This window comes from Anopheles maculipalpis, chromosome 3RL, assembly GCF_943734695.1.
Source record: "Anopheles maculipalpis chromosome 3RL, idAnoMacuDA_375_x, whole genome shotgun sequence".
Lineage (NCBI taxonomy): Eukaryota > Metazoa > Arthropoda > Insecta > Diptera > Culicidae > Anopheles > Anopheles maculipalpis.
The window spans coordinates 23,797,426-23,813,665 of NC_064872.1; the positions used below are offsets into that span (position 1 = coordinate 23,797,426).

At 44.8% G+C, this 16,240-nt stretch overlaps 5 protein-coding genes across 5 annotated transcripts in view; 1 reads left to right on the forward strand and 4 right to left on the reverse strand.

The window, feature by feature from the left end:
* Positions 1-16,240, reverse strand: part of LOC126564100 (eukaryotic translation elongation factor 2) — a 398,467-nt gene that overhangs the window by 25,945 nt on the left and 356,282 nt on the right. The window lies entirely within an intron of this gene.
* Positions 2,584-5,107, forward strand: LOC126564612 (excitatory amino acid transporter 3). The gene is made up of 9 exons (XM_050221691.1): positions 2,584-2,783; positions 2,868-3,125; positions 3,201-3,243; positions 3,307-3,346; positions 3,896-4,210; positions 4,284-4,578; positions 4,651-4,785; positions 4,852-4,954; positions 5,026-5,107. The coding sequence occupies exons 1-9, from the start codon at positions 2,584-2,586 to the stop codon at positions 5,080-5,082; spliced, it is 1,446 nt and encodes a 481-aa protein (XP_050077648.1). The 3' UTR covers positions 5,083-5,107.
* LOC126565421 (chromobox protein homolog 1-like) lies at positions 7,453-8,076 on the reverse strand. Its single transcript, XM_050222601.1, has one exon. The coding sequence runs from the start codon at positions 8,068-8,070 to the stop codon at positions 7,453-7,455; it is 618 nt and encodes a 205-aa protein (XP_050078558.1). The 5' UTR covers positions 8,071-8,076.
* Positions 9,175-11,041, reverse strand: LOC126564688 (transmembrane protein 115). Its single transcript, XM_050221778.1, has 4 exons — positions 10,603-11,041; positions 10,464-10,539; positions 10,042-10,398; positions 9,175-9,646 (listed from the first exon to the last, which is right to left on the reverse strand). Exons 1-4 carry the CDS (start codon positions 11,039-11,041, stop codon positions 9,175-9,177), a joined length of 1,344 nt encoding a protein of 447 aa, XP_050077735.1.
* Positions 13,222-15,619, reverse strand: LOC126564235 (sodium/hydrogen exchanger 8). The gene is made up of 2 exons (XM_050221224.1): positions 13,735-15,619; positions 13,222-13,570 (listed from the first exon to the last, which is right to left on the reverse strand). The coding sequence occupies exons 1-2, from the start codon at positions 15,613-15,615 to the stop codon at positions 13,388-13,390; spliced, it is 2,064 nt and encodes a 687-aa protein (XP_050077181.1). The 5' UTR covers positions 15,616-15,619; the 3' UTR covers positions 13,222-13,387.

Genomic DNA, 16,240 nt, shown 5'->3' on the forward strand with positions numbered 1-16,240 from the left:
GCAAATGGTAGTTGTGAAATGGCTTTCAATTCTACGAAATACTGGGACCAATCCCTTGTGTGCAACGTGTTCATGTTACAGATTTTGTGTATCCGATTTACTCGATAGAAAAAAAAGCTTGCCATATGGAAAGCTGTCACTCAATTTCTAGGAGAGTTGCAAAACGCGAGACTTTGAAGAAGGCCCTTTTTTATCCCCTTTTTTTTTGGGGGACGGTGATGGTGTCATTTAAAGTCCTACGGTGCATAGTACTTCCATGTATTTTAATCCATACCACACACACCATAGACCCGCGAACGTATCCAACAACGGCTAAGTGCCTTGTTTTCCAGTGTCCGGAACTTAAAAAAGAGTACTTTAAAAACCCGCCACACGCTTTCATATCCTTGCTACGGCAGAATGGCTTGCTGCTAACTTCCAGCTCTAGTAGGGCCCTGTAATGATGTCAAGTGCGCATTAAACTACCAATGGCTTCCATTGCCCCATGTCCATCCTTCAGCCGATGGAATCTACACTAATCGTGGCAGGAATAAAGAAAAAAAAAAAACGGCCACCGAGAATGCATTATACATCAGCATGTCGCGCGTATACGTTCAAAGAAAGCCGAAGCTGACGGTGAAGGTCCATGGGTCACCATTCGTCATTTAAAAAAAAAAGTCGTGGTCGTATTTTTCAAACAGTTCCCATTTCGATCCGGATGCTGATAAAGTGTAGTTGCGGAACTCTCCGCCGAACGGCACGATGAGATCATTTCACGCTTTCTTCAATGTTCGATGATTAGCTGTTTGTGTTTTTTAAGTAAATGTGCATGATGAGATGCTTGCTGCTGCGTTTGCATCATTTTCCCAGCAAAAGGGAAGCGAAACGGGAGTGCTGCAAAAAGCATGGACTGATAATTGATAGAATCAACACCGCACTGACAACACTTACCACTTGTCGACGAGTGATGATTTGTGGATGATCCTGACGTCTTTTTTTCTCCCTCCCCTATCGGTCCCCATTGGCACAATGGCGGTCAAGTTCGAGCTAGCATCTGGACTGGTTAGGTCATGGACAAAACTTCAGGACGGTCCAGATTCCCATTGGAACAACGTTTGGTGCCACTTTGGTCGGAATATTAGCGTCTTATCAATCAATCGTGCAATAAATGGGTTCTCTTAAAGTGTTTAATCTTCATTTGCTTGGTGGGATCGTCTTGGGTGCGCCAAGGTGCGAAAAGAGCGTGTCGTCGACAGTCTTTGATGCATGTCACACACCTCACGGATGATAAGATACAGAACACTTGGTATGTTCGCGAATAGAAGATGACGTACAGTATCTAAAGAGGACACCATTTTGCTCCATGCACTTTAATCTGCAGTATCAGTCAATCTGCGATGTCGTTATAACACGCCTAAAATCAGGCCTCCCCAATTCATTTAGCTTCGTAATTGCAGATAAGCATACATCACAGTTATGACACTCTACCGGTAGATAAGGACCCTTTACTGATGCCCCGGATGAGTCCTAAACTTCATCAAACCTCACAAACGCTAATGATTGGATTAATTTATGCCCTCTTTTGCTCTGTTGTATGCGTTCCTCTTGTCGATTCCTTTAACTGGATTGAACCAGAAAAGATATAACGAAAGTCACGAAAGGCTTACGAATGCGAATGCGAGCCATCCAAATTTAGCACAACGCATCGCCCACCAATTGGCCCCTATTATACATTTCAATTGCAGGCTTTCTGAAGACTTAGGTTGGAATTTTGATGAGTTCAATTGATCGTAAGAGATGTATTAAAATAAAGAGCTTTTGCCAATGTCTCCCAGAAAGGCATCACTCACAGAGCTATTCATAGAGACTCTTTTCTGCGTTTTCCTTTATTCACAGTAAAAGTTGTAATTAAAACAGTGCGCCAGCAACTTCGCAATTCCTTTGCCAAGTACAAAACCATAATGACGATGAGATGTTGTTTTGTTACACAATCTCTTCTAAAATCATCCCCAAGGACGACAATGTTTTATAGTATTCACACCTTTTAGGCGTTTGTTTGTCTGCCTTCTCCGGGACCTGTGTTTTTCCCCTTCTAAAGCATACTCATTAAACGACGAATATTCCATCACCTGGGGTGGGGATACACAGATAATAGCAACATTTGTTTAGACTTTTTATCATCGCCTCACCTCCCACAGCTACTAAAACCTGTGTTGATGCAATTAATCTGGAGCTTCTTGAGCTTCCGCGTTATCGTCTGCTTTATTCAACGTCGCATTATCCCAAACGAATCCGTCTCCATGCTTCCACAACGAACGCGACGTAAATGTTTCCATCAACCCTTGAAAGAAAACAAACGAAAAATATCACGAGCAACTTCTCCGCTCGTCAACAATTGCTTTGTACTGGAGAGCTGGCGAAGTACGCAAGATATGGAGCAGTAGCGCGATTACGGCGATGGCATCATAACTTAATCGTTTCCCTCGGGCATACTCTGACTGGAGATGGATGTCACTGACAGATGATTTTTTTTTCGTCCTCCATTTGTGTTTCTTCCGATAGATCTACTCCGCACCTGCCAAGAGGCGCTAGGATATTCCGAACATGTCGAACTCGTACGCGACCACAGGCGCACGGCCAACGTCACGATGGAAGCGGTTTGTAAAATCGAACCTTCTTACCTTCCTGACGGTGGTCGGTGTTTTTGGTGGCACGGCGCTTGGACTGATGTTGAAAAATTCGTCCGAACCCTGGACACAGCGTGAGGTGATGTATATCCAGTATCCGGGCGATCTGTTCCTACGGTAGGGTTCCAATCCTATCCATCCACATCCAGGAAAATGGACCAGTAATCGCTAACCGACACATTAAATCCCTCATTTTTTCAGGATGCTAAAGTGTCTGATCGTCCCACTGCTCGTTTCGTCGATCACCAGTGCAATCGGTTCGTTGGATTTGAGCATGTCGAAAAAGATCGCATTCCGGGCGATCGTGTACTACTTCACCACGACGGTCTGTGCCGTCATCCTGGGCATTATACTGGTCAGTACGATTCGCCCTGGTGCGGGTCGTGAGGTGAGCAATATTGGCGGCAAAGCCACCACGCGACAGGTGCTCACTGCCGACACACTGCTAGATCTCGTAAGGTATGCCTTTGATTATTCTGGAGCGAAATGAAGCTGCTAAATATCATGATATCTATTTTGTTTCCTATTTCCCAGAAATCTATTCCCACCGAATATTATCCAGGCCACGATGTTCCAGGTTAGCGATCTAATGCAATCCATATTCTGAGCGATTAATTAACTCTCCAATCTCTTCTTGCAGTTCCGTACCATTCTTGTCCCTCCAGCAAATGCTACCGGTGGTAAGTAGCGGCTTTTGCCCTAGAGGCCCCAGCAAATTTTGCACCGGAAGTACAGCTGTGAAATCCGCAATTTCCCCATACGCGTGTAGTCTCCCCCCCCCCCCCCCCCCCAGGCTTTGATGGCGGACTCCACATGGGGCAATACAAATAGATAGAACGCATCAAACAAAAAATTAAGCCATAGCAGGAAACTCTCACGAACCCCGCAAGCGTTCAACGGATGAACCGAAATGGAGCTTCTAATCACTTCTCCTGGCTCCCTCACAATAACCAACCCAAACTGAGAGACCGAAGGGAAAAGAATAAATTGCGGAAACGTTCACTTGTCACCGTCATATCAATTTTAGGGGTAATCTACCCGCGTATGACGGTCCGTCCAGTGTAGAGTATAAGGATTGCTTCGTCGAACCGTTTATCATCAATTTGCCGGGGTGACCTTCGTGAAGGAAATCCCCCAACCGTCTATCTCTCTCAACATCTAATTGTTGCAATGCGAAAACTATTGGCACTTCAATGGTTAGCTATTAATGCGATCTTTTTCTACTACAGTTCCCTTGACACAGTACAAGATCACTTCCGAGTTTACCGAGGGTACGAATGTGCTTGGGCTGGTCATGTTTAGCGTCGTGCTGGGCACGTGCATAGGCAAGATGCGCGAGAAGGGCAAACCACTGCTGGGGCTGTTCGAAACGCTTAGCGAAGCGATGATGATCATTACCTCGTGGGTGATCTGGATCTCGCCGATCGGTGTGCTGTTTCTGGTGGCGGCCAAACTACTCGAGATGGCCTCGTTTGTCGAGGTGCTGGGTCAGCTCGGCTGGTACTTTATGACTGTGATGCTGGGACTGATACTGCACGGATTCGGTAAGATTTGCTTGCGACATTCTTCAGACTATTGGAATTTTAATTTGCTTCTGATTGCGTTCGCTATTTTAAGGTACAATTTCGGTAATCTTCTTCCTTACGACGCGCAAGATGGCGTTCCCATTCATTGGCAAAATGAGCCAGGTGTTGGCGACCGCATTCGGTACTGGATCGAGCTCGGCCACGATGCCCATTACGATCCGCTGTCTGGACAATATGGGCATTGATCCGCGTGTGACGCGATTCGTCATCCCCGTTGGTGCTACGATCAACATGGACGGTACGGCACTGTACGAAGCCGTCGCTGCTCTGTTCATTGCTCAACTACGTAATATTCATCTGACCTTTGGTCATATCGTTGCTGTGAGGTATATCATCTGGCATGGCAGATCTCTTGGTGATTGTGGTCTGATAATAGTGTCTTCTTATCTGTTTTGCAGTGTAACTGCCACGGCTGCCTCTATCGGTGCGGCTGGTATTCCGCAAGCAGGACTTATCACGATGGTCATGGTGCTGGACACTGTAGGGCTGCCGGCGGAAGATGTTACCATTATCATTGCCGTTGATTGGCTACTGTAAGTGATCCCTTCGATTTACAACAAGAATGCAATGATCTGAAATATTTCTTTTCAATTAATTAGCGATCGATTCCGTACGACCATTAACGTGATGTGTGATGCGTTAGGCACGATTCTTGTCAACTCTCTGTCGAAAAAAGATCTATCCGGTGAAGCCAACGGCCATGTAAGCGTCGACTGCAGTGTTCTTCTTCAGATGCTTTACATTAATATTTCGTTTCTTCGCTTATCTTATAGCTGGAACTGGCTGAACCACATGAGCTGGTAGAACTACGACCCGATCAGAAGGATTAAAACGCTTCCTGCACCGTTACCAAAAAAAAAAAAAACGGTCACATCCCTGAGACCGTACAAACAATACGAACGACCTTTCATCCCTTTTGCCCATACACATTTGAACGCATGGTTCTGCATTTGATGCCGCGAAAGGGCATACCACGTGTTATGTATCTGCGAAACATACGTAAAAGTTGTACGTAGTAATACCGTTTCGGACATATCTTTTTTTCGGACACACGATTTGTTTCGATCGGAACGCTAGGGGGCTAGGACCATCTAACAGGGGTGCACAGAGCAAAGCTCACATTTGCTTAAACATTTCAGCATACTGAGGATTCATTTGTTGGGAAAGTAAGGCATTTCGTATCCCTGGACCAATCGCCGGATCCTTCGTGTAGACTAAACGATGTGTACGGCCTAGAATGCTCAACAATCTTGCGGACAGAGTTTGTGAAAATGAATGCCGCCACACGTCTTCTGACCCCCTCCCTTGCTCCTCATTGCTGTTCATTTTCTGCACCCAACACGTGCTCTATAACCGGGGAAAAACTCGCCACAACCAGAACATCCTCAAACGGGCAGCGCGTGTGAATGTATACTGTACTGTATGTATGTGTGAGTGTGCCATGTGAAACAATAGAAACACGACAAATAGACAATAGAAACACGACATATAGAGATATACATATATTGTAGGGAATATTGGAATTAGTAGATTTGGATGATGGCACACCGGACGATCGGTTAGGGTGCGCGTCGCATTAGGGAACATCATTTCATCGATTGTGTTTTATGAATTTAAATTATTAGTGATTTAAGGTTACACGAAATGCGACAAACAAAACACACACACACACACACACACACACACACACACACATAATAGTATCTATGTAAGAGAGAGAGAGACCGAATGAACGTGGTGCAAAGCACGATTAGAACTTTGCGCGAAGAAATTAGAAGCTAAAACAGAGGAAACAAACAGACCAGGACCATGTTTGCAGGATACAGATATATACGGACTAGCTCATTTAGGTGCCCCATCCTCGTCAGACTCGAAATGGCGTGTTGTAATAGGAATGTCTTGCCCCATACCCACAAACCGACATACACCCCCCCCCTTCAGGTTAGCGGACATCGATGTTATATATGTGTGTATTTGTACCATATATCGATGTTCTATACTCAACTCTAGACTAATTGCTATTGAATGCGCTTACCACCCCCATCACACACACACACTCGCTTCCCCATTGTTTTTTTTCCGTTGAGTTACGGAAGTTCCGAAATCTGGTGTCTTCCTTCCGGTGCATTTCAATTGCGTTTAGTACAGTCGAAGCTCCAGTAACCATAACTGACGAAGACGAAAAAGAAAGAAGAGAATCGTGTTTTAAAAGGAGAAAACAAAATGGAAGCTTACCGGAAATTAGATCAGAGGGCGCGTGTGAAAACCCCCTAGATTTTAGTTAACTTTTCGGTGTCTCAGCGCGTGCGCGTAAGCGTAACATGATGTGTTTGTATATTTCAAAATACTTACAAATATATTTTAATGATTCACCTTTTGTATCATACTTTTCATTTATTCTTACGTTTGTTTTCTGTTGGTTTTACTACTTATTATCGGTTTTTCTTCCAATCCAATTGTTTGTCCCTCCATTTTCTGCGGTTCATCAAAATAATTGTGATTGTTAGTTGAATTTTCACTTTACTCCACTTTCCAAATTACAGTACACATTGGATTTTGTTTTTACATAAAAGTTGTCCGCCCTTTTGCCGGCACGACTACTTTCATCATGTTCAAACGTGAAAATACGTTTCTTCCCTTCGGTACGGAAAGCAAATGAATGTGTGCGTGTTCCTATCTATGTATGTATGTGTGAATTTCGAGCCGTTTTGCATTCATGAGTATAAGATGAAAATTTCATGTCGAAGTATGGAACGCTGTTTTAACGGTATTTGAGGTAAAATGCGATTGGAGTTAATAACCGGATCTGTGTAGAGAAAAAGCATATGTATCCCATGTGTGTATCGTTAACTGTAATTGCTTCGGAACCGAAGTCTAAATATAAGATGGCAAATAAAGATTTTGTTTAATGTACGTATCACTCGATTTTCGGCCCACCCTGCTCTCTACTCTAATTCTTCCGCTAGTACAGGAAAAACGATGAAGAAACCGTTAACGGAGTTAAAGGTTACGTGTATTTCTGATAATTCAAATAGTATAATTTACCAACATGTTTGTTGTTGGTCGCAAATGTTATGAGATTTAAGTAAAAGGAAAGAAAATAAACGTTGTTAATCACCTCTACTAAATAAACTCCACAAAAACAAACTAGTAGACGACGACGACGACGACGACGAAAAAAAAAAATAGCGCGCACACCTTTACGCATTGTCGACGGACTGCCAGATGAGGCGTTCCTCGTAGAAATCGATAACGAGCTGTGGACAGTGCTTCCTTGCGTCTGTCGACTTTACTAGTTGCGCCCTGTCTTTGTCCTTCCACTGGATTAGGAAAAGAAGTTCTTTGTCTCCTTCCGTCGCGCCTAGAATTTTTTCCGGTATGTATCCTTTCTCGAAACCGTTCAACTCCTCGACCTGCTCCGTATCGGCCGACCGCGCATCCTCGTCGTTCGCTCGGGTCTTGCCGGATTTTGTCGACGCACCGTCACCGTCCCGTCCACCGTCATCATCCGTACCGTCGCCTTCGTCCGAATCGCCGGCGGTTCGCTTTTTCTTGCCCGTCGTTCGCTTTTTGCTCGCCTCCTTTTTGTTCGCATCGGTGCGCGACTGTTCGAATGCTTTGATCAGCTCCGGACAATCGAGGTTTTCGCGCGGCTCCCAGGAATTGCTGCTCGAGTCATACCCCTTCCATTTCAGTAGGTACTCTACCTTGCCTTTGCGTTCCCGGCGATCCACGATCTTCTCCACTACGTACTCCTCCTCCGTATCGCTACCGTCACTGTTGCCGTTCGTATTTTTCGGCTCCTTTGTGCGACCCATGGTTCTTTTCGCTGCGGAGGTAGAAACGGGGAAAAAAACACGCCATAACCAACAGTGTTCGCTTAGAGAAAGAGAGCTATGCGGCATTTGTTTCAAGGCGTTCTTACCTTAATTAGTACGTTATATTAGTGTGCTAGGCGGCGTTCGTTGAATTCGAGTTAAGATATTGTTGCTAACCACAGCACTGCCGAAGGAATAATGTCGAGCGGTTCGTTTTCTGCTGCTTTTCTTCACCAATCCAGCAAGCGACGCTGTGAGTTTCTGTACATATTGTGATGGCGTTTCTTACCGCGAATAATGCAGGAATGTGGTACGTTTACGGTGGCGGGTACAATCGTTCGTTTCCACTCGATGAAGTCGCTCAGCGACAGATGCGATCAGTCGATGAAACCGTTTTAAATTGACTGTTGCGTTTAAGATCAAATAAATGCAAATTGAAACAAATAAAATAATTTATCTTTTCTGCAGATTTGAAATTGTTAATGATGTTCATTGAATTTTGTCAGTAAAATTTAAGCATGTAAAATTACTTTTAATATAATTTCTCAACAGCAAAAAAACCCGCTTCATTGTTTGACTGAATTGTTATTGTTTTATTTTCATATCTTTGTCGTTTGTTTTTTTTTTGTCAGATATATCTGAGAGGATTGTGAAGAATTAGATCGCCCATCGAACGCTGCAATAATATTAATATCATCTACCAACGTTGCGCGTTCACTCTTTCTCCAACTCCATTTTAACTCGCCATCACATCACTAAATTGCATTAATCAAAGCCATAGGAATAGAACGGCACGTACGATCACTAGTTTGAAAAGCACAATCACTTGCACATTGTGTTGTTACTATTATTTTGGGAGAATTTTGAAATTTTTGGGAGAATTTTTTTCCACTGGGCCAAAACAAGAAAGAAAAATTCTACGCCAAACATACGCACACGATACGCCACGACATTGTATGCTATGGGGGGAAGGTGGGTGAGAAAAGTAATCAAAAACGAAACAGAAACAACGCTTAAAGCTATGCCGAAGGCTTTTTATGGTACTAGAGTTGTTGTGACCGGAAGGGTACGTAATGGGGGGGGGCACTGTTGCTTACAAACCCCTTACATTGTGGACGCTGGTAACCCTCCGGGTGGTGGTACACCGCTACTACTACTACTACTACCACCACTTGCGTCAACTGCGTCCAGATTGATCAGGTTCGAAGAAACCGAAGAAGACGCAGGCAAGCTGTTTACTGGTGTGGTGGAGGGCAAGGAGGGATTTGTTGGTAGCGAGGGACCAACAGGTTTGCCACCGCTACTACTACTGCTAGACGCGATCATAGATGGTGGCGGAGGTAGCGCTATTGCTGGACGATCCACCGTCATAGGGAAACCCTGAAACGGTGGCAACCCACCAAACTGCTGCTGATGCTGACTATGTCCATGGCCGTGTCCATGCCCATGGTGATGATGTCCATGATGGTGATGCTTTCCTGTCGTAGTCTGTGGGAATGACTTCGGGACGGTGTTCTGACGACTAGAGTCGGTCGTTTTGGACAACCGTTCGCTGAGTGCTTTTAGCGCAATTTGCCTAATAAAGGAGGAAAAAATGTAGGCTTGCGGTCACTAAGGCTGTACTCTGTCAACCATCGAACACGAACAACCCCATAGACTATGATGGAGGTGTTGGGTAAAACATCCTCGAACAAGACAAGACATATAAATTCAAATAGTTTACGCTTGATTTGGAAGCTAAGACACAAACTTAAGGTTGAAAAGTTTGTTGCTCCGAGAACTACAACGCGTAAACTTTTAACTTTTGACTATTGAAATAAAATTATCTCCAAAAAGGTGGGTTTACTTTTGATAGCAATGTATGACATTGCCATAAAACAACTGACAGCTGCCATAGAACTCTATCGAACTTGTTTTGTTCGATGGTTGACAAAGCACAGACTAAGTTTATCTAAAGTGTACGGTCCTTACCTTCGCCTTTCCATATCGTGCGGATCTACCCCGGGCAGCTGTACGCTAACCGACTGTAGCGAAGAAGAGTTCGATTGCTGTGGACTTAACCGCTTCACTAGCCCTATTCGCAAGCAGCCCAGATATACCGGGTTAGCGATGACCGCTATAAATGGTTGCAGCACGTTTGGGAAGAAGCTTGCAAACCGGAAGTTCTCTGCACTGTCACCCCGCGTACCGTTCGAGTGTCGCTGGTAGAAGCGCAGATACACCCAGGACACGTACAGGCCCGATGCAAACATTGCTGGATACGTTCCATCCAGTAACCCGCAAGCCCATAGCAAAATTGCTGCTATGACAACGGTCAGTGGTACATTTCTATCGAAAGGATTTTATCAAATTAATGAGGTGGCTGGATGGCGGTTTGCTGATACAATACATACCGATTGGAGAATTTACCGAGCGGTGTTCGGGCTATTAGATGGTCGGGCATTATCTGTGTAACGGCTACACTTATCGCTGCAAATGGTTTTGCAAAAATCCTTTAGTATGCCACTTTTCTTTTTCCATTAGCTTACGTACCTGCATTCATTCCAGCAAGCCCGTAAATACGCACGTTAAATAGAATCTCCGCATCTTTGGTTATCATCGAGTAGAACAGATAGTAGAAGCTAGTCAAGATGGCCACACCCGTGTTGGTAATGGCAAAGTAGTGCAGCATTTCCATCTGGCCCCAGGACGGTTCGATCAGCTTGCCGCACAGCCCCACCGTTACAAGATCCACCAGCACCTCCCAGTAGTGCTGCTCGATGAAGAAGTAGGTAAAGATGGTCCACACCCAGAAGGTCGGTGGCATTAGATAGCCGGGTGTAACACACAGCATTACCGATATACGTTCCGAGAAGGAAATCATATACCCGACCAGTGTTGCGATGCAGATGAACTTGATCGAAGTCGACGTACTGCCCAGCAGGGCCGACATCTGCTGCCGGATGTATAATGCATTGGTGCTACCAGCCATCGTGCGATTGAGTGTGTGTGCTTGTGGTTTGCGCAATTCTGACCGCCAGATTTACTACACTCCGCTGTTTACTTCCCTTTGCGCCGCAGAACGTGCCCTGATCGGTATCTTAACATTTATGCCGTGTCAGCACCAGCAGCACCAGCAGCGACGATAACAACAGCAGTAACGGTGAGAGTAACGAACAGGGCAGCCCTTCCCAATGCTTTTCATGCAAACACGATACCGGCCGGACAGGGACAGTAGGCTGGAAAGAATGCAGAAATTAAAGCACGCTTTTCTGCAATTCTTGCAGCCGAAAAGTGAATTAAACTTGCTGCGGTCGATTGGTTCGCGATTTGTAAATTTACCAATTTTTGATCGCTGTGTGTTGTTTTGCTGCTGTAAACGTCAAAATAGATTTTCTACGCGTTGGTGTGTTTGTGTGCGTTGTTGTGGGAGTTTATACGGGCGTGTTCAAAAGTCAACGGCACAGAGGTTTTTTTGTAAATAGCAATTTCATATTATTTATCATACTTTCTTTCGATTTTATGGCACAAAGAAGTATTTCACGCGATAATCTAAGGAAAATTGCGAGATATTTTTTATTTTTATTTTATTTTGATGCTTTTTCCGAAACAAAGAAACACCTCTTTTTGAATGGAAAGTCGGATTGATAGGTTCCTTGAGCTTTCATTCTCGATGAAATGTGGATCGATTCGTCGATTCGTTCAAAGCGATGATGCAATTTAAAAAAAAAACTCCTCGCATATGCACATTCTGTATTCATCATCCGATAATCAACTTCCACAATGTTGTTTCAAATTGTTACCGACCAATCGAGGTCTTACCCGAGAGAGCTACACTCAAAAAAATACCCAAGCTTATAAAGTTTATTTAGAAAAGAGGCTGGACTTTTCCTTGTTTTACTGTGTCCACATCTGCCAGACCCGTTCGTGTATCATTTTTCATAACACACAACACCCGATGGGGGGGCCTCCTAAACATTCGATTACCATGATACAGGGTCGAATTGCGCCACTGTAACCTGGGCTCACTCTCTCTCTACCGGCTCTTATCTTATCTCGGGGAGGCAAGGTAGCAATTAAAATTGCCAACAAAGCGCCACTCCAGCATTTGAACCGTTGCATGTATAGTTGGAAATGAAATGTCTTAGCACCGATGTAGATTGACTGCTGCTATTACTTGCGAAACAGTTTTGTTTATTTGTAACGATAATAGCTTAGAGACAAACAATTCCGTACAGAAGAGGAAAGAAATAACAAACAAGCCTAACAACCTTTTTCGGTGTGTTTACCGATCACTGGAAACGAAAAAAAGGAGGGAAAGGCGGGAAAAAACCTAAACCTCTAAATATGAATTACTGTGGAGCTAGATTTTGAGGAGAAGATTACACGTGTGGCACACGTGTTCCATGCTGAGCTATATCCCTGTTGCGATAATGAGAATGGTATTGTGTAAGCGTAAATTAAAGCGACATTTGCACCGTTTTCTCCTAGTAAAAATACTTATTGTGCATCAAAACGAGCCGCTCTCTCTCTCTCTATCTCGCTATCTATTGTTTTTTTACCACGATACCGTACTATAAATGAGCTTTAAATATTTAAACGTATTTGTGTGTGTTTCATGTGCTATGATACAATAGCTCTTAATTGTTGAGCCCCTATCTATTATCATGCAAATACTAGATTCAGTGTTACCGCTTGGGTAAGATTCTTGACTGGGTGAATAATTATTTGTCCGCTATTGGCTGTTGCGACTTTGTTGTAATTGTCAATTACAAAATTGTCGGTTGAGTGTTATTAAGAAGACGAAAAAACAAAGAAATAGCTACCGTTCTGCCCCACCAAAATCCTCCATTCGTTCGTTAAACGTGCCTCGTTTGACTAGCAAATTATCACCCAATTATTAATTTACGTACACATAATTTGTTTATAAGATTAAAAAACACACAATAGCTAAAACGTTCGTTACGTTAAACGTTAAACGTGAAAAGGGAGAAAGGCTCCCTTTTCTTGTTTGTTGCCTCGTAAACGTGGACCAGTATGCGACCAATATATAGGTTTGTTCACTAGCCAATGTATGTATGTATAGCTTCCGGCGTTGTTGAGTTTTTTTACGTATGGTTCTAGTCGTATAACGTATTTCACAGCACAGCACGGTCGGGAATTTGTCCATTTACAGGAAATCGACCGTACGCAAGGGTGACGTATCGTACAACCCATCGTTCCCGGGAAGGCAATCTACGTCGGTTTCCTTACCATGCGTCGGATCAACCACTGACGATCCCGTTGGTGACGTGGGAACCGGAAGGGACCGTATTGCGTGCCCAGGTTTCTCACTGGATCATGATTTGGCACTCCGACTGCTCGGTCCGGGAAACACGATGTTGGTGGTGGATCGTTCCGAGATTGCGTCCGCATCCGGATCATCTTCATCCTCTTCGTCCGGATCGTCGGGAGATATTCTTATTGCCTGGTACCATTTGTTGGTCAAATCGGCCATCTGGCTCTTGCAATCGTGAAGTTCCTGCAGTACCGAAAAAGGAAGAAGCTTTTATTAGACTGCATTACAAGGTTTCTCAGCATTTTTGAAAAAAAAATTTACAAGAAAACAAATATATGGGAACGCGTAAAAAATCTCGGGATATCCTGTAAGTGAAAAACGCTCCAATCGTTCCTGCCCGTTCTTACCTGATGCGTAAAGCGACGCGTAAAGAAGGGCGTAAAAAATTTCCGATCCCAACGGGTAAAACCTCCAATTCGTGACTGCGTAAAGCCGACCTCTTCCTCCTCGGTCAGCTCGGACAGATGTTCCGAATCGATCGCTTGGCCCCATTCGCGCGTTTTACTCAACGAAAGTGCCTTCTCCTTCCGTTTGCGTCCAGCGCGCCCGGCACGTGATGCGCGTTTCACTTTCTTGCCTCCCTGAAGGTATTTCATCAGCGGCATTGTAGAACCACCGAAGAATAATGTCGTAAACAGGACGATAATGAGTGTGGTCGTGATAACGACGTGCCGGGATTCTTCCGTCGAGAATTGCATGTGCAGGGAGAGTGCATACGAAATGGCCCCCCGGAGTCCGGAGAACCACATGATGAAAGCCATACGGTTGGTAATTTTGTGCTCGCGGAATCGGTTCACTAACCACGCTAGCGGGAAGATGTTGCAAGCGCGTCCGATCAGACAGAGCACAATCGCCCAGATTACGAACGATAGTTCGCAGCGATGCTTGAAGGAAAATATGGCAAGTCCTAGGTAGGCAAAGACACACGTTTCAGCAATGAAGGCAAGCGTTCGCATCGTTTGCTGCATCGTAATTTGGGTCACCGTCGAGAGGTTGAAATGGGTGTAATGGGACATAACGATTCCACAGAACAGAATTGCCATAATGCCGGACAGATGGATGCCCTCGGCTAGTACGTACGGTGCGTAGGTAAACACCAGCATTAGGCCAAACTCGAGCGAAGGATGCTTCCGTAGATCGATGTGCTTTAGCAGCAGGGCACTCATCAGCGCAAACACAACACCAATTCCGGCCGACGCGAAAAACATCATGCAGAAGGTGTTGAGGGCGGAAAAGATGGATTCACCCGTACTGGCATTGTTACCGGAATCGGAAACCATCGGCATTACCGTAGTGGTGAGCACGATCGAAATCGCATCGTTCAGGATCGATTCACCAAACACCAACATGTTCAGTACCGGATCAACGTTCAGTGCGTGAAAGATTGCTACCGTGGCCACCGGATCAACCGCCGAGATAAGTGAACCAAATGCGAACGATTCAACAAAATTTAGCCGATAAGCAACTTCCGCCAATCCGAGCAAATAAACGCCGGAACCAATGACGAGCGCCGAAATGGTTGTCCCAATGATGGCAAACACCAGAATTGAGCCAATGTTTTGGAAAAAGTTTCCCTTGTGCAGATTGTACCCCGACTCGAAGATGATCGGTGGCAACAGGACAAGGAAAAAAGCGGTCGGGGAAAACACTTCCTCCCGTTCCCAGTTGGCAATATGCTTGACGGACGATACGTTCAGGATCAGACCGATCAGTGCTCCCAAAAACACGACCACAATGCTTTCCGGTAGGTACTGGAAGCCGGTCTGGAGCATCATGTGGATCAACAGTATACCAAGCGCAATTACGCACAGTACGAAAAATATCGACATCGAGCTGTAGTGTTCCTGCTCGACGGCACTCTTTTCCGGTGACATTGTAACGGACGCACTGCTGTTGATTGCCGCAGTTGCCAATGACGTTGATGCAGTGTTGACTGCAGTGCCATTCTTTTCCACCGTAGTAGCTGGTGCCGGAACGGGTGAAACAGTGCTGCTGCTGCTGCTGCTGCTACCGGTTGTTACTGTCGAGGAGGATGCGTTCGGATGGGTCTCTACTATCACGGCTGCGGTCGTTCCGATCACTCCTCCACCTCTTCCCGGTGTTCCTACTGCGGGCCGCTGAATGGCCACGTCAGACGCAACATTGTAGAACGAGGTAAACAGGAATGCACAGATCACTAGAAAGTAAATTCCGGCCGACTTCATCGTGTCCTTGAGCGATTGAGTCATAGCACAGAACTTGCAGGGTTTCGTTTGGTGCTAATAACAAGCAGCACAGCACTTCTCACTATTGGGTATCCGTTTTCACGCACTTCGAATGTTCGCGAGTTTGATGATGGCCCATTGCATCGTCGTCTTCGTCGTCGTCGTTGTCGTCGGTGACTAGATTTGTATTTGAGTTTGCAATGTTTTTCTACCGAAACACGAACAAACGCAGTGCATGCGTGAGTATACAGCGAAGGGAAAGGGATGTTTTCGGGTGATGGGAGGAGAAATGATAAAAAGCTGTCAAATGTCAAATCGGTAAAAGATAAACATTGGACGAATCACCCTGTGCAGATGAGGTTTGGTTGATGAAACAGCTGTGATGTGTAAATTAAGTGTTTAAGATCATTTTTGTTGGTAAAATTAATGTTTTTTCATTTCATTTTAGGATTTAAACACCTGTTTATTGCAAAAGAAATGATCATACCGGCATGTTTTTTTACCTGTAGATGAGATCTTCATTGAGATGTACGAATGAGTCCACCCATTCGATATTGCCGTATATTTTCCGAGCCTCTCGCCAAACAGAAATCAGTGATACAGATGGTTTTAGCCACGATTCAACATAATCCAGGACTCATACGCGTAG